The 18,925-nt window shown below is 44.8% G+C and overlaps 2 protein-coding genes across 2 annotated transcripts in view; one reads left to right on the forward strand and one right to left on the reverse strand.

Moving 5' to 3' along the window:
• CA12 (carbonic anhydrase 12) overlaps positions 1–7,041 on the forward strand; it is a 53,865-nt gene extending 46,824 nt beyond the window's left edge. Inside the window, exons 9-10 of the mRNA XM_016208580.2 lie at positions 3,433–3,520; positions 4,686–7,041. Coding sequence (XP_016064066.2) covers positions 3,433–3,520; positions 4,686–4,758 — 161 coding nt within the window. The 3' untranslated portion in view covers positions 4,759–7,041. The remainder of the gene's footprint in view (positions 1–3,432; positions 3,521–4,685) is intronic.
• APH1B (aph-1B gamma-secretase subunit) overlaps positions 1–18,925 on the reverse strand; it is a 174,919-nt gene that overhangs the window by 133,536 nt on the left and 22,458 nt on the right. The window lies entirely within an intron of this gene.

Below are 18,925 nucleotides of genomic sequence, written 5' to 3' on the forward strand. Positions count from 1 at the left end.
CTAGCTCTGTCTCTTGCACCACCTTTGATGCCTGTTTTCAACAGCACCCCAGAGGCTCTGCTCTGATTCAGGCTTTCGTTTCTCTCTCTGGGCCTAGTTCTCCAGTTGCCCCAGTAGCTCCCCCTCTCCCTTTAGTTAGTAGGTGCTTTGGTGTCTGCCTGCCAGGGACCCCAGCCCCATGGGCGTCATCTGGCTCTGCAGAGAAGCCCTGCTTCCGTGATGGCTGGTGGCAGGCGATAACATCCCAACCTCTTCCTGCCCTGGGCTTCCTGCAGGGAGAATTCTTAGGGGGTGACATGTCACCACCATTCTTCTTGTGTATCAGGCTCTTTGCTGGCTCAGTCAAGCTGCTTTGTTTCAGATGCATCAACTTCGGGGCTGAAAGCATTTGTCCCCGTTTCTGGGGATGGTCTTGTCTTCTGGTTGCTGGCTCTCCTTTCACTGTTTCTAAGGAGGGGCAATGGGCCCTGACAAGTAGTTGTCCTGGAGTAAGGAGCCCGGCTAAAGCCCCGGGCTGTTGTTTATAGGGCCTGACACAGCCAAGGGCACTGCTCAGTGAACCAGGAAAGCAGCCTCTTCCTCCAGACAAGCCACCAAGCTGGGCTCTTTTGAAAAGTCCATTCCTGGAGGCCTTGATTCTGCAAACTGCTCAGCTCCCTAGACCATGGCATGGGCACCTCCTCCAGCCCGGGGTGGGGTTGCTCAGCTGTCTGCGGGCCCTGTGGCTCTCAGGATGTGTGAGGCAACTGTAAAGGTGACAATGTTAGAAGCTGTCCTGTTTGGACAGCTTAGCTAAGTGGTTAGGCTTATGTGGTGAGAACTAGTTTGGTACCACAAGCATCTGGAGTTTTAAGAACAAAGAACAAAAGTTTATTTCATCAGAAGGCTTAGAAAGGAAACCATGATTAGTTAGGGGTTTTCTGGGTTGTTGTTGTTTTCAAGATCCTAGCGGCCTTGGTTGCCTCTAGGTACCTTAGAAAGAAAAAAACACCCAATACCAAATTCTAGTGTGCAGAGGCCACAGCCACGCAGGGAACAGAGCTCACGCTATACACACACTTGACACTCTCCTAGGGGAATGTCATGTCCTGAGTGTCTCTCTGAGCCACAGACAGATCCTTGTTTTCAGGGTATAAGGCAATGCCTGGGGCAGGGAATCAGGCCAGAGAGCCACTCTCTCTGCCACTTGGGAGGCCCTGGGCTACTGATGGTGGCCGACAGGAGCCAAGAGACAGGTCACCCTGTCCTTTGTGGATAGCTCCTCTCCATACCTGCTCTGTTTATCCACACAACTGCCCAGGACCACCTGGGGAAGCCAAACCAGAGACCCCAGGGGCCAGCCTTGGACCAGAGAGGCTGCAGACTCAATGAGAGATTGCAGAGGAGGACAGTAGGGAAAGGACACAGGGCTGATGGCTCCAAGGGAATCAGCCAGACTCTGGCCACGTGACAGAAGGCTTGAGGCAAAAACCTCACCCTGCAGTCTCAGGTCTGGTTTCCTAGGGTGTCATGTGACCCAAGGGCATGTTCCTGGCCTTCTGCTGGCACCTCATACTTGGTCAGGGGTCACCCAGGGTCTCAGTTGCCACAGTGGGCTCTAAGGACACAGGCTGTCCTTAGTATGGGGCTGGGTGGTCACCTTCTGCACAACTCTAGCCTCCAGTGTGAACTGGAACAAGCACCCCTACACACACACACACACACACACACACACACTAGAAGTTTCTACTGAAGTCAGAAAACCACCAGACAAGAGGGTATACATATACAAGACTTTCTTTAGATGGGGGCCTGATTGGGAGAATGGGGAGTAGTTCTAAGAATCTGGAAGAAACAGGGTGGGCCACCCAGGGGGTGACTGGGCTTCTGTGTCTTACTGAAGAAGACAGAGTCACCCATGACCCTCCCCCAGAGTGGTCCTAATAAACTGGGATTTCTCCTTGGATAGCTGGGCACTATTTCAGCCGCACTGAGAACACCTAACACCCCACTCATCTGCAACAATAACTTGCTGAGAAAAGCCACAATCCTCCAGTTCCACATGGCACAGAGGGAGGCTGGTACGGTGAACGAGTTTCTCCAGTTTATCTAGTGGGGCCACAGCAAAAATAGAGCCAAACCAGGACAACCAGACTGGATGGGGACAGGGCAGAAGTCTGGTGACAGGTTTCAACTAAGCTCTGCCAGCCCCAGCCAGCCAGAACATGGCAGGTTCCTTGCTGAGGAAGAGGGGTAGGTACCAGGGAAGCAGGTGACAACCTGCCCAAGTAGACTCTGATTCCTATCCCTCCTCCCCTTCCACTTTAGCTACTTTGCATTAAAAGCTAAAGTCCTGCCCAAGCAAAGAAACTGCTGTGATAAAGAGCGTCAGAAGGAGGGATTGCTGTGTGAATCCCCTAGGTGGGCAATTCCCTCTCCCATCAGTATAGGCCTAGTACCTCCAACCAAACAGAAGGTAGAGCTTCGACGCACTGGTCAAGCCCACCACGGTTTGACTCGGTTAATTTTGAATCTTTTCCTCCCCTCTGAAGAGCGAGACCTTACCTACGCAGGACTGAGTCTGGGTATGTGGCCGGCTGGCCATGCATGCTGCAGCTGGGCGATCACTGTGATTCTCAGTGTGATCTGGGCCTGCGACACTTCCAGCCCGTCCTCTCCGCTTCTCTGTGCTGTTGCTCTGGCTCCTGGTGCCTTCTCACTGTGGGTCTTACTCTCAAGTCACTCTCTGATTCAAAGGTGAACCTCCAATCAAATGCTTCCCTAATGAAAGACCTAATCACTCTATACCGCATGCGTGCATTCAGAGAGCCTGTCTGAGATCTTCTGTTGGCCATGGTGGAAAGCCATTGCCTGAAAACATGCCTGAGCCCAATGTGGAGGTTGGGTGACTGGCTAGGCGACCTTGGGGATGGGCCCCTGGTTGTTTTGGACTATTTAGGACTGTGCAATGGAACTTGGAGGGGTAACCCTGATAAAGAGACATCCCAATGGGCCTTAAATCCAGCAAGCAAAATGGAGTAAGTTCTTATTCTGTAGCCCAGGGTTTCTCAAAGTGTGGTACATGGACCACGTACATCAGCATCAGCTAGAGGTGTTTGGTAAAAATGCAGATTCCTGGGCTCCACTCCAGATTGAATGTCTCTGAGGGTTGGACTCAAAAGAAGTCTACATTTTAAACAAGCTCTTCAGATGATCCTGGTGCAAGTTTGAGAACCCCTGCTGGGGAATGACCACAGCTTGCAAATGGCCCCCTCTAAATACTCCAGCCAGTCCTGCTAAGCCCAAGGCCAGAGCCTGAGAACAGAGGTGGGGAAATTGCACCTTCCCGTGGATGATTATGCAGCTCTCGTTTGACATCACATGAGATGTGCACTGTGGGGAGAGATCAAGCGGAGGGAGGGATGTCATGTGTGTCCACTGTCTCTCCACCAGGAATCATTCTCTCCGTGGCCCTGGCTGGCGCTCTTGGCATCTGCATTGTCCTGGCAGTATCCATCTGGCTTTTCAGCAGGAAGAAGAGGTGAGCTGGCTTTGCTTTGAAGTAGGAGTGGGTGGCTTATGTGCCCATGAGGATTAACCTGTCTGGGAAGGCAGCCTGTGCAACGAAGAGGCCCTATCCCTGTACTAACACTTATCCTAGGAGTGCTGGCTCCCGGCCACCACTGGCTCAGGCCTTCTTTGCATGAGATGCTGGTCGTTCAAGAGTCACTGTGCTTAGAGCTGGAGGTATGTGTGCCAGCCTTGCTGCCATTCCTAAAACCTTGGACAACTCTATTGATTTGGGGGTGCGGGGGGAGGAGGGGCGGGGAGGGTCCCATTTGCCTAAATATAAGCAGCAAGGCTGTCTTTCAAGATCTTTACATCTGGTTTTTAATATATATATAATTGAATTTATTGGGGTGACATAGGTTAATAAAATTATATTGGTTTCAGATGTACAGTTCTACAACACATCATCTGTATATCGTAGTGTGTGTTCACCCCCACACCCTAGTCTCCTTCCCTCACCATTTATCCCCACTATGCCCTCTTCTTCCTGCCCAACCCCCCTTCCCTCTGGTATGGTAGCCACCATCCTGTTGTCTGTGTCTATGGTTTTTTATTTTTTTGCTTAATCCCTTCACCTTTTTCACCCAGCCCTCCCCCAACTTCCCCAACAGCTGTCAGTCTGTTCTCTGTATCTGTGACTCTGTATCTATTTTGTTTATTTTGTTCCTTAGGTTCCACATGTAAGTGAAATCATATGGTATTTGTCTGTTACGAATTCAAAGAGGAAAGTGAAGGAAGACTTGGTTTTTCACTCGCATTAGCCATAATGCCCTTTGCTCATGTCTTTATGGTGATGTTGATTTTTTCCTAAAGCCTAATGTATTTTTCCTGGTATGAGAAAAAAGGTGCCAGGAACCCCGCTATGGAATCAAGGGTCTGAAGCAGGGGCGGTAATGAGACCTTCAAAGTGCAGGCCTCGTATTGTCGGGTGTTAAAAAAGAACAGTTGGACAATGAACAGGTTCCACTTTGGTTAATGCTTTATTTGCAGCCATTTCCTCCTAAAACCAACAGAAAAGGTCCCCAAGAGAGGAATCTGACCCCTAAAACCTGCCTCATTCCATAGCTTGAGTCAGGCTGTGCTCTGCCCCTCTCTCCTCCTTGACTAATAAAACTCACGTGTTCTTGTTCCAGTAGCAAAAAAGGTGGCACCAATAAAGGAGTCATTTACAAACCGGCCATCAGGAAGGAGACCGAGGCCCACGCCTAGGCCCCGGCACTCCAGGAACATCAGAGGAAGACTACTTTGGACGCTACACACTGTGGCTCCCTGGACACTTGAAATAACTGAGGGCTCGATGGAGCTCAACCCGCAAACACCCCAGACCCTTGGAGACCTCTAGCTGGGTGACCCACCATTCTGATGCTACGGCCACTCCCAGTGCGATCGAGGGTAGGAAGAGCTCGCCAAGGAGGCAGGAACTCTGAGCTGTCTGCTTCATCTGTGAGACCAGTAAGAGGTCTGGAGTCTGGGGACACAAACCATGTCGCCTGGTGGGGGCTGTTATTGATTGAAAAACACTTCTCCAGGGGTTCACTCAAGTGTGGTTTCCAATGCCCTGGAAATTCTGCTCCTTGTCCAAGCTTTCAAACCAGAATGTACACCCCCTCTTCGGTTTTCCTTTTGAGACCTGAGTCTGTTTTCTCAGGGAAGGCTATTTTTTCTTCCTCTGATTTCCTTCTGCTGTGATAGAACCTTTAGTCTGACCTTGTAACTTGGAGAGTTGGGGGTGAAATGGGAAGCATTGATACAGGAAGGGTCAAGGCATCTGAGACAAAAAGAAAACAAGAGATATTCTTAGAAAGATAGTAGAGGCATCTTCAAATTCCTGTCCTTTGGCTCTGACTAGACAGTAGAGAGAGAATGGAAGACTCGTAGGATCTGGAAGAGTCTCAGAAGCTGTAAGACAGACTGTTAAGCCCAAGCCCAACCTCCTGTCAGGGGGGCAGTTACGGTTTATACTCTATAGATTTTATCAATAATTAGGCTATTCCTTGAAAATGTGCTGCTGCTTTCTCTCTGCTAGAGCAGATGTGAGTTCTGAGAATCTAGAGAAAATAGGCAGAAGCAAAGTGATTGAAGAGCTTTGTCTCTTTCGCCCAAATTTAATTTCTGCTACCTTTGTGGGGTCCCTACTATCAACCTGGAATTGGGACTTACCTACCTCTCTGACACTGAGGATGTCGAGCCATGGCTCAGTTAAAACATATTTTCAAGGTCTAACTGCAGGGAGTTATCTGAGCTGGGACTGGCAGTGTGGTATTTAGGGACCAAACTAAAGGAATGTTACAAAGATCCCTTCTGGTCTTCCCCCAAGTCCCAAAGACAGTTTCTGAGAAGACCCAACTCCTTCCCCATCCCCTTTGATGGAAGAGCTCCTTGGAGATCAGTGAGTTCCAGGACCCAGGAGGAGCCTCCACCCCCAACCTCTCCAGGTCAGCACCTCCGGGTTCACAGAGCTTTGACTCCCAGTCTCATTCTGACAGCATGGAATGTCCTCTGGAAGCACAGATTTCTTCATATCCCCTCTACCTTCTGCTCCTCCCTCTGACTCTGACAAGTCTTCGCCTTTCTCTACTGTCACAGCTCTTCATAGTGATGCAAGCCCCATGTCTCTGTAGCTTGTTTGCTAGGCAGAGTTGCAAATGACCTGGTGGAGACTTGGAAATGTGGGTGTTTGCAAGGCTTCTGACTGGGGCCTGGGGAATCTGATCCTGCCTTTAGCTCACCTGATGCTGATCAAATGGCAGCAGGGACAGCCCAGTGACTGCGGGATATGAACTAGGTGATGCTTTCTCGGCCTCGGCCCAACGCTGCCTGTCAGAAGTCAACATGAACCACCCAGAGCTGTGGGGCTGACTCAGAAAGCTCTCTACACCTTTGGTGGACAAATTTCGTGAGAGAACAGAGAACACTACCTGGCACAGTGCTTTCATAAAAAAAGATTTTCTAGGCAGTGAAACAGTGGATTGTTCTTGCCCTCTCCCCCTCACACAGCCCAGGCTCTCGTTCCTTAGCCCTCGTGGCTGAGACGAAACAAAGCCAGGGAAGCAAACAGAAGGCTCCAAGAATCAATAGTCGACTTCCCTGCAGAAGTGGGAAACCTTTTCTCAGGTTTTCACTCATTCCACGGACACCAGTTGCCCCTAAAGGAAACCAGTGCCTTGGTTTGGTTTGGTTTCTTTAGTATCATCTGGTAAAAATAGTAGAAACCTATACCTGTTTCCTTAATAGACACTCGGGATTTTGCTGCATTGACTAGTACTCACATTTCAAGTTCAGACCTTAAATTGTCTCCCCATTTCACTAAGCTCTCTGAGGGCCTCCTGCAGGCCTTGGGGTCTGCAGCACCCCTCTGTCCCTGTGCCTTGGATGGACCACCAGTCACTGTGATGAAGGTCCGTTTAGCACTTCTGAATTTATTGTAAGAATGATTGTAATGAAGACACACTGTAAATATGAGAAATTTTAAATAAAAAGTTTTTCACAGGAGACTGAGTTTTTTGAGCTGAGGTTAAAGCACTAGTCTGGGCAGGGCACTGTGCAGTTCCCTGTCAGTGGTGATAAGGAACCAGTCAGAATGAACAGTAATGTCGTTCGCATCCAGGTCTTAGAACCTGGCTCCAAAGGCAAACACACCAAAGCACTTAATCACTTTACTGCAGATGGAGGCCTGAGATACGTGCAGCCCACGGTCACACAGCCGCTTGCTTAGTGGAGCCGAGAAGTCTAGAGTGATCGGCAAAAGGGCCTTGAAAAATAAGTCAGATTTAAACAGATGTGTGGAAAAGAGGAAGGTGTTCTTAACCAAAGTGCCATAAACACAGGAAACGGGTCTATGTCCCTTAACTTTAGGTATTGTACCTAGTAGGCTGGTAGCCTCTCTTGGTTGCCTGTTACCTTATTTTGGATCTTTTTTGTAAAACATGCTATCACCCTCCCTATCATCTTTTGTCCAACTCCAGATTTCAAATTCTGGTTTGCTAGCGGAGCCAGTCCCCTAAAGGCTACAAGTGCGACCATCATTATTTACTTGAGTTATCTAGAAAAGCTTCTGGTGTTCACCTTAGTTGCCCCAGGTGGAGATATGTACAACAGAAGTCATCACCCTTCTCTACCCACATCCTTTCCCCCCATTCTCTGGACTCGAGATTCCCTTGCAGCGAGGCTCAGGTAGTGTGGCAGCCAGAGTCATGGGCTGCCAAGGAGACTCGAGTCCTCCTCAGCTTGGCCATTACCTTCTCATTGAAACCCAGCTAAAAGGACAATTTAGGTGCACAGCCCAGCAGAAATACACTAAAATAGAATGTAAGACCTGTGAAATTTTAAAGTTCTAGGACCACACCAAAAAAAAAAAAAAAAAAGAAGAAGAAACTAGGGACATTAATTTTAATATGTTTTAGTAACCAAATAGATCCAAAATACTATAATTTCAACATGTAATCGGTATTTTGATATGAAATATTTTCATTTGTTTTTTTCACAGTAAGTCTGAAATCTGGTGTGTATTTTACACTGCTAGCACATCTCAATTCAGATGCTAAATTTTCACTAAAAATATTTGATCTATGTTTAGACTTCATAAAATTTAGAGTTGAAAAGCAGATTCACATACTTGCTCTAAACACACTCAAAAATTTTCCAAACAACTGAATCAATTATCAGCTTTTAAATTTAGACTTGTTAAAATAAAATTAAAATAAAATAAAAAACTGAGCTTCTCAGTTTCACTAACTACACTCCAAGTGCTCAGTAGCCACCTGTGGCCTGGGCCACCACAACCACTGTGCAATATGGAACCCTAACCTTTTCCTTTGACACAGCCTTTGAGACGGTTAAACCTAGAGGACTTCCACACAAAAATAAACCCTTGCAGAAAGCTTTGGGAGGGGAGGGTGGGGCAATGGGAGATAGAGGATAGGGGAATCCAGGAAGGTGGATGCGGATGGCAGTAGATAAAAGAGAGCAAATGGAAAATCAGGCCAAGGCGAACAGACCAGCTGACCTTAGACCAGCTACCGGTCCCCTCCCACCTCTTTACCTGGCTCAGGAAGGTGAACTCCCCCAGCCCTCCCGGCCCTGGCCACACCCCTTGGCCATGCCCTGGGGTCCAGACGCTCAGCAGTGACTCCAATCTGGGGCATCCAGTGCCTTGTGGGGAGCTTGGACTGTAGACACAAGGTCACCTGGTTAACTGCAGGGGACCTCGATGATGCAGGACCCTGGCTAAGTACTAACTGCAACCAGGTCCAACCCCCATCTCAGAGTCTTAACATACTGTCTCCACTCTTCTGGAGCCAAAAAGCCCAAGGGGATGAGCATCTGAAACCTGAGACTTTTGAATTGTTAGCCGTGCCTCAGTTAGAACAAGTTGCCTTCCTTCCTTTGAGGTGTGGGGAGAAGTCTTAAGACCCACTTATAAGAGGAAACCAGACCTCGGGGCCACCGGCAGGGAAGCAGAGGTGTCACCTGTGCAGTGGGCATCGTTCTGGCATCACCACCCATGTCCACATTGGAAACGCCTGGAAGGGATGCACGGCCCAGGGTGTGGGGGGGGTGTGACGGCACCACATGGGAGGATCCCCATGCCTCTCCTGTGCCTTCTCATTATTGAATGACTGGGCAGAGATAAGAGCCAAAGTACTCTGTGGTATGGAATTCCGCATAAAAATTTACTGCAACCAGGTCAGCACATCATTATGACAGTAGGTGACCCAGGCACTCAGTATTGCCTCCAACTTACACACCTTCGACTGTTTCAATGCACCTTCACTCCAGCGACCCAGGGGAAGAGGGAGCACTGCCCTTATCTTATAAGTGGGAAACTAATCAAGGGGCTCTGGCTCTGGGCTAAGTCAAAATCACAAGGCTCCTGCAGTGGTAGGATCTTCAGTGACAATACGGGGTCGACTTCTGCAGCTCCACTGACATGGAAACACCTTCCTGTCATAGAAGTTACTCAATCACGCCGTAACCTCATAAAACCCCACAAGCTACAGGCACTAAAGAATCTGTGCCAAAGATTTCTGGAAAGTCAACAACCTCTTCCTCTCTCCGATCTGATGGGTAACATTACACCCTGGCCTCTGCTCAGGAAAGTCTGACCAATGAGTGACAACTGCAGGTTAAGCAAAGGAGTCAGCTCAGCTCCTGGGAGGTTACTCTTCCCTCTTAATTCAGCACAAATTCCCAAGGACAGTCGCTGAACTTTCTCTTTTCCTAGGGCTGGACTGAAGAGAAGGAACACACACACACACACAGTATAATTCCACTTGTATAAAATTCCAAAATATGCCAACTAGGCTACAGTGACAGGAAGCAGATCGGCGCATGCCTGGGGATGAGGTGGGGGGCGGTGGGGGAGGCAGGGGTTGCAAAGGGGTGTGAGAAATTGTTGAGGTGAGGATGCGTTTATTATCTTGATGGTTTCTCCACATATGTCAAAACTGTTCACATTTTACACTTTAAATATGTGCCATGTATCTTATATCAACGATACCTCAATAAAGCTGCAAAGAAAAAAAAAAGTAAAAAAGCAACCCCCCACACAGCCAAATGATGCCCTGCCCATCCTGGCATTTCCATTCAGAGCTTTTCCTCCTGGTCCGCCTAGAACGAGACACTGCCGGGGGGAGGCCAGGAAGGAGCGTGACCTCCATTCACCTTGCTGGATATGACCTCTCAGTACTCTAAGTCAAAGTCATTATTTCTGCCTGAGTTCACTCATTTCAAATATTAACTTTTAATTACCTGCAATGAAGACAACACACACAGGGCCTGTGGGTTCAAGGGCAGGCTGAGACCTCTACAGCAAGTCCGTGTCGGTGACGGCACAGTGAACTGGCTTCTCAGGAAGGAGCAGACTCTGCTGGTGAGGCAGGTAACGTAGCCAGTTAGTTCATTGCTGAACTAGTTTTCCAAGCTACCTAGACACCTACCAACAGCTCTCATGCGTCTTAGTTAGTTCCTCTCCTTCCCAACTACCCAACACATGAGCACCTGAAAATCTTTCCTGAACATGGTACATCCTTCCTGTGGAGATGCATGGTGAGGAGTGTGTGGTCCCCTCCCAGCCACTGGGCGAAATATGCAATAATCCCCTGTGATTCTGTGATATACTAAGAAATATATATTTGGTTCCCAATTCCTGGCACAGAGCTCCTAAATATTATTCATAATAAGCCCCTAAAGCCATACCTAAGTTCATGCTAAAGAAGTGATGCTTGTATTGGGGGGGGGGGGCGATCTGCTTGCCAGAGGAACCAACCCTGTGATTAGTGGGTTGGAGCTTTCAGCCCTACTCCCTGACCTCCACTCGAGGGAGGGAAGCGGGGCTGGGAACTGAGTTTAATCACTAATGACCAATGATTTAATCAATCACTCCTACACAATGGAACCTCCATAAAAACCTTACACTACAGGTTTGGAGAGCTTCCAAAAGGAGAAGGTGCTGGGAGGGCGGTGCGCCTGGGAGGGCAGAGCAGCTCTGCGTTCCCTCCCCATACCTCGACCTACGTGCCTCTCTATCTGGCTCTTCATTTGTGTCCTCTGTAATATCCTTTATAATAAACTGGTAAATATAAGTAAATGTGAGCTGTTCTGGCAAATTATCAGACCTGACAAGGGATCATGGGAACCCACAATATAAAGCTGGTTAGTCAGATTAAGGGATTAAGCAACCACCAGATAACAAAAAACACCTCACAGACACAGACCACAGTATAGTGATTGCCAGAGGGAAATGGGGATGGGGCGGTAGGACAGGGTAAAGGGGGATAAATGGTGAGGGAAGGAGGCTTGACTTGGGGTGGTGAACACACAATACAGTGTACAGCTGATGTGTTACAGAATTGTAGCCCTGAAACCTATATACTTTTATTAACAAATGTCACCCCAATAAATTAAATAATAATAAAACTATGTGCATATGTGAAACATTTGCAGGGAGGGAGGGAGAGAAGCCTGTTAGTCAGAAGTACAGGTGACAACCTGGGACTTGGGATTGGTGTCAGAAGTGGAGACAGACTTGTGGAATTGAGCCCTTAATTCGTGGCGTCTGCACTAACTTCGGGCAGTTGGTGTCAGGACTGAGTTAAAGTGCAGAACATCCACAGCTGGTGTCCATGGAGAACTGGAGGACTGCTCGGTGTGGAAAAACCCGCACATTTGGTGTCAGAAGTGCCACGAAGAGAAGAAAAGGCATTTTCCTTTATCTCGCTTCTGTCATTCAAAGTAGTTTCCAACTGACTTTCTTCCTCATACCTCTCTATTCAAAAGCAAAGATTTCATGAACAACTCGTGTGTCCTAAGCCCAGAGGGAATGATGGGGATGTATCCATGACTCAGATAGGGCTCCTGTGTTCAACGGTAACGGGTGTCACGGCCTCGCTTGGGGAGACAGACAGGAACCATGAATTGCGACAGACAGGAGAGTCTGAAAAGAATGGGTAAGCAAGTTGTGGAGCCATGAGAAGGAAACTAGGCAGCAAAAAGTCGCAAATTACTGATAGACACAGAGACACTATGTTGGGTGAGAGAAGTCACGCACAGAAGAGTGTGCTCTGTGTTACTCCACTTACACGAAGTTCAAAGCAAGCGAAACGCATCTGTGGCGACAGAAGCTGGAGCCAGCGGTCCTCTGCGGGAGGCGGGGAGCCATCTGGGGAAAGGGCAAGGCTCCATATCTATGTGGTGCTTACGTAGGTGTGCACATTCACCAAAACTCATCTAGTTATATGCTTAAAACCTGTGCATTTTACTGTAAATAATTATTTGATTTTAAAAATGTGCTAAGAAATCACAATGGAGAAAGCCACTTGCTTTTCTGAGTCTAATCAGGAAAGCCTTCGCAGTGACATTTGAGCAGGACCTTGAAAGAGGAATAGGATGTTTTCTGCTTGGAACAAAGGCAAAAATGTGCAGGCACGAGAGTCCGCTGTGCACTGCAAGCGGACACTCAGGGACGCGTTTGAGAATGCGTGGGGAGGGAGGACAGGGCGTGGTGGGAGGTGGCAAAAAGTGGTTGGGCTCAGACTGTGAAAGGCTCTGAATGACATACTCTTTCTAATAAAGACAAGAAATCATAAAAGTGCCTAGATTACGATTTTGCCTGATTGCATAAATCATATGTGCTCGTTGAAAAAATAAAAATTATGTATAAAGCCAAAAGACCCTCATAATTCTATCTCCCCAAATAGTCATTGCCAACAATTTAGTTTTCTCTTTCCAGACTTTATGTGTATGCATATTTCAATAGTCATTTTTAAATTTTCAGTTAAATGGACTAAGAGGGTACATATTGTGTGCTCTATAAAGGCCAGGATCATACCTATCTTATTTTCACTCTTGTATTCTCAAAATCTAGCAGTGTCTGGCATGAGAAATATTTGTTGAATGGGAACATGGCCTATACCTTGCTTTTGTTTTCAACACATTGCAAATACCCTCCCTCTTTGTAATGGCTGTAAAGTTTTCTGCTCTTTGAGGCAAAGCTCTATTGACGGGCATTTGTTGCAGATTCGTTACAGTTGCAAGACAATTATTAGATCCTTGTGTGCTTGGATATATTTATATAGGATAAATTCCTAGAAAAGGAATTTCTGGTTCAAAATATGAACATCTCAAAATTTTATAAACATAATAGATTTTGCTAAATGACCACCCATAGGGTTGTACTAATTTGCTTTCTCACAACATGCTGTTTCCACCATATGCTTAACAATCCTTGATATTATCAATCTTTTTCATCTTTGACAATCTGGTAATCTAAAAATTATTCGCTTGTTTTGCATCTCTTTTATTAATGATTTCGCATTTTCTCTTATTTTTATTGACTACATTTTTTTCTGTGAATTACATTTATGTCCTTAGATATTTTTTTTACTAAATCATATTTTTAATTAGAGAAGCTTCTTATACATTTAAGGTGAAAACTCTTTGTAGTATGTGCCAAAAATATTTCTCCCAGTCTCTTTTGTTTAGGGTATCTTTTGCTATATGGTTTTAAATTTTATGTAGTCCATTCTGTCCATTTTTCCCCCTTTGTGATTTGTAGCCTCAGTGCTGAGAAATACTCTCCACCATAAGATTATTAAATTCTTTTAATATTGCCCTAGTTATTTTATGGCTTTATTTTTTGCATCTGAATTTTTAATATGTCTAGATTTTGATTTATACTGAAAGTAAGGAAAGGACCTAGCTTTACTTTTTTTCCTCCCAAATATAATCAAATAAACCATCAAACAGTCCATTTATTGAGGAGCTGGTCCTTTCTCCCATTGATTTAAAATGTTAATTTTATTATATACCAGATTCTCATCTATGCATGGGCCTGTTCTGGAACTTTCTATCTACATCCATTATCATAGATTTATGGTATACTTTGGTATCTAACAGGGTAAACATAGAAACATTTTAGATACACTTTATTCTCTGAAAGTAGCATTGTTAGCAAACCCATCTAGAGATTAGATAACTTAAAAAAACAGGACACAAGTTCATTTATCACATTAAAAATTTTAAATATTGATATGCTGGGTATTCTTTCATAGTGTTAAATAGGTATTTAATATGGAGAATCATCTTTTCATTCATGATATTTTAGAACAAAAAATTTTTGAGTGTAATAATGATTCTATATTAATTGCCTATAAACATTTTCAATAAATATGTACATTTTTGTAATTCTTTCCTTTTAGCTTGTTTGTTTTGATGTTATTTACTGAAATGTAATTTAAAATATATATATATATATCTTTATTGATTTCAGAAAGAGGGAGAGGGAGAGATAGAAATAGAAACATCAATGGTGAGACACCACTGGGGATTGAGTCTACAACCCAGGCATGTGCCCTGACCGGGAATTGAACCGCAAGCTCCTGGATCCTAAGTCGATGCTCAACCACTGAGCCATGCTGGCCAGGCTGAAATGTAATTTTGTATCTGTTGACTCAAATAACAACAATTTTGGGTTTGTAATTTGAATGTCTGTTTTATCACATTTTTAAAATAATTCATTTTTGTTGTGGTTTACAGAAGTATTGATCTGTGATGGATTAGAAATCTTTTTAAATATAGTTCTTCACTTCAGATAGTTTGAGAGGCAAACTAGTTCTAGAGAACCAATCAATTTCAATTTCTAATTCTTTGCTGCTTGTATAGAGAAACATGATTGATTTTGGTGTGTTGATCTTGAAGCCTATGACTTAGCTAAATTCACTAATTAGCTCTAGTCTCCTTTTTGTAGCTTCCTTAGTATTTTCTACACTGACAATCATATCATCTGAAAATAAAGAACTTTCTTTCTTTCTTTCCAATCTGTATGACTTCTTTTTCTTGTCTTTTTGCAGTGGCTAGGACCTCCAGTACAATGTTGAATAAAAGTGGTAAGAGTGGGTGGACATCCTTGCCTTGTTTCCAATCTTAGTGGAGAAAGCATACAGCCTTTTATCATTTTAAGTATGGCTTTAGCTGAGAATTTACACAGATGTCCCCTTTTCAGGTTAGAGAAATTCCTTTTTATTCTTTTCCTAGTTTGTTGAGTTGCGTGTGTTTTTTTAAATAAAAAATGGGTGTTAGATTTTTAAAAAAACTTTCCTGTATCTATTGACATGATCATGTCTTCTTGTTTTAGTCTGTTAATATGATGAACTGAATGGTATTTGTATGTTAACCTTATTATTGGGATAAACTCCACTTGGTCATATGTTTTATACCTTTTATATAAATTACTGGATTCAATTTGCTAAAATATTGTTGAGGATTTTTCCATGTATATCCATAACAGACATTTGTCCATTTCACCCAAGTGTCTGTCCTGACCGGGAATCGAACCGTCAACCTTTCAGTGCGTCGGTGGGTGCCCAACCAACCGGGCCACACGGGCCAGGGCCTCCCTTTTTATTTAGTAATGGAGGATCTATAGTGATGTCTCCTCCCATTCCTGACACTCATCATTTGTGCCTCCTCTCTGCTTCCCTTATCATTCTGGCCAGAGCTTTACCAAGCGTATTGATTTTCTCAAAGAACCAGATTTTTGTTTTATTGATTTTCTATTTGATGTTTGCTCTTCTCTGCAGTGCTCCCTTTCTTCTGCTTATTTTAGCTTTAGCTGGCTCCTCTTTTTCAGTTTCTTAAGAAGCTTAAGTCATTGATGTTAAACATATTTACTTATCTAATAAGCATTGAATGCTCAAAATTTCCCACTCTAGTCCCTCCTTAGGAACTTTGCTTTGGCAACTCTCCCCCCTCTCCTGCATCATCAGTTTCCCCTCTCCACTGAACCGCTCCCATCTCCACGCAGACATGCTGTTACAGCCCACGGCACAGGAGGGAGGGAGGGAGAAAGACCGCCACGTCTTCAGGCTCTCACAGCTTCCTGCTCTAATTATATGACCGTCTGTACTCCAGAGGCCGCGTCCCAGTCCCTGCAGGCCACTTCCGTTAGGTATTCTCCCCACCGACACTGCTCTCCTCGGGCACCCGCAAGGCCGTCTTTCCACCAGCAGCCGTCAGTGCCTACTCGTCACCTCGCTCATTCTCCAGCAGCACTCAACACTCTCCCCTGGCTCTCAGGCCACACCTGCCTGGTCTCCCTTCCTTCCTCAGTGACAAGGGCCCTCCCCTTCCCAACCTCTCAACTGGAGTGCCCCAGGGTTGTCTTCAGTCCCCACCTTTTCCTCTTGATCTAGATCCATTACCCAGTGCCCTTCATCCACTCCTAAAATTTTAAGTATCATCTTTTTTTTTTTTTTTAAAATTGATTTTAGAGAGAAAGGAAGGTGGGGGAGAGAGAGGGAGAGGGAGGCGGGAGAGGGAGAGAGACATGGATTTGTTGTTCCCTTTATTTACCCATTCACTGGCTGATTCTTATATGCACCCTGACCGGGGATGGAGCCTGAAACCTTTGCATGTGGAGATGACACTCAAACCAACTGAGCAACCCAGCCAGGGCCTTAAGTATCATCTTATGTATTGGAACTATTCTATATTATTTCAAAATCTGTAGTGCATTTTGTAGTTGCCTTAAAGTAATACTCATGTGTTTTAATCTGGGCAGTGAGATTAAATGTTCCATGAGGACGAAGATCTCCGCCACCTTATTTTCTTGTCCATCCTTCTAAAGTGTGTCACATAGAGGTTTGTGCATGGTAAGCCTCATAAAAAATGCAAACTCCATGTCTGATTGTGCTCAAGCACTGAAAACATACCATTTTACTACTGGTGGAAGCAGCAGGGCTTACATCATCCACACTGAAACAAGTACCGCCTAAAGTTACTGAGCCTTGGAGCTAGGACCTGCTCAGGGTTTGTAGTCTATTATGGTCACCTTAGAGTGTGTCAAACCCCCAATTCTTTACTGAGACTGAGACCATATTCCAGTTGAGTAGTGCCTTCCATTCAGCATTTTCAATGTGGTGAAAGTAAAACAGATACTTCTTTCCGTTGGAGGTTTCTCATGTGTTGAGGCTGGTCACAGGGAAATCCCCGTTCCAACTAAACACCAAAGGAATAACAAACTAGAGCCGCAATTTCAGTGTGGAAGTGCTAACAAAATTATACACGAACCTGGGCTGACACCTGAGGAATGCACACCTCTCCCTCTGGCTTACAAGTTAGGAGCAAAGAGCCCTTGGTCCCTGAGGATAGTTCATCTAATAACAGAGTCAACATAAACCTGGAGCAGACTCATTTCAAACCAGAGTGAACAGGCATCTCATGGTTCTGAGTTTCAGGCCACAACAATCTCTATGTGGCCTTTCTGATGGCAAAGGCCAAGCTCAACCTCTTAGCTGCACTGTCTCCTCACCAAGAAGAAAAAGGACTCCATAGGCTACTCAGGGTCATTGGGAAGAAACTAAACTGTACTTTCCTTGTCAATCAACTCCCATCTATAGCCACAAGTATATGGTACTTTACAAATTCACTGTTTTACAATTAGATTTTTCAAGGTGAGGTTCCAGGATCTTTGAGGATTCTCCTCTGCTTGGTTTAAGACATCTCAGGGAACTTCTGTGCACCAGACTGTTTCTGAACACGCAGAAATGAAATCGGCCTTATGATTATAGATCAGATAACAAAGATTTATCTTTGAAAGAAGACAGAGCTGACCCGTCATAAACAACAGAATGTACAGCCAAGTTTTAAAAACTGCAATAACAGATACTGAAGGATACATTATGCCAAAAAAGAGAAACCCTGGAAAATGAGTAGTGCCAAACAATCTTTATTGTTCACTGAAAAATACAGGTCTGAAAAGAGTCTATTGCATTGTGTATCGACTGCAAGGTCCCATATTGCAAGTATATATGACAAGAGTATAACACAGTAAATGAAACATATTATACATAGAGATAATGCCCACCTCTCTAAACACTAAAATTTACTAGTGAAGTAAAAAGCCTTTTATAAAATGAGAAATGTAAACATTGCAATCATAAACAAAGTGCTCTAAGCAAAGCACTTAAGATTGTTTTGTTGTGACATCTGTCTACCTAGAGTTAGGAATGGTGGGACCAGGAAAACTTAGCCAACAAAAAGCTAGCATTTTCAAGTACTTAAGAGCGCTATCAACTCTATTCATAACACCTAGCATCTTTTAGTGAATCTGACACTCTCAGCAAACACTGAAATGTGCTTGAGAATAAAGATATTAACAATGGGGACAAAAGCCGTTTTCTGTGCAGTGTGCAGATATCACCATTTATTCTTTTCAGCCATGTTTTCATTAAGATGCATGAAAAGAGGCTATCCTGCCAGTTAGGCACGCCAGGATCGAGGTAACAATACTTCTCCAGTTAATACTACTAATTCAAATGAATTAAAAATAAATGCAAATGTATTAGAGAGCAACAAAATCAAACTCTACTATCCACATAGCAACATATTCAAGAGCTGCAACACTATTCACATTCCAAGGTCAACTTGACTATGCCTACATTTCCCCTCCAAACTGAGAAAGCTCTGTGTGGAGAACATACATCACCACCCCCTCTCCAGATACTATCAGGGTCCAGAAAGCTCGTTATAGATAACAAATTTTTAAAAACTGCATCTCGATATATATATACAGCAACAGAGGAAGACTATGCGCTCCCTCTGGGCTTCCTTGGCATCAGGCAAAGAGAGGCTATGAGGCTATTTGCAGCAACAGTGCCTAAGCTAACTATGGCAATGCTCACATTCTATGAGAAATTGGGATTACAAAGTTCCTTCATTCATAGGTAGTCAAGGATTATTAAATAACTTCCTGAACTAAGACAACAGTCTTGCCATCAAAGAAAATTTTCTTTTTGCCTGAGAAGTTTTTATAAGTGAGATTTTATAATATCTCAGCTTCTTTACTTAATATTAAACTATCAATGCAAAGAGGACATCC

This window comes from Miniopterus natalensis, chromosome 1 (assembly GCF_054644295.1).
Source record: "Miniopterus natalensis isolate mMinNat1 chromosome 1, mMinNat1.hap1, whole genome shotgun sequence".
In the NCBI taxonomy this organism is placed as follows: domain Eukaryota; kingdom Metazoa; phylum Chordata; class Mammalia; order Chiroptera; family Miniopteridae; genus Miniopterus; species Miniopterus natalensis.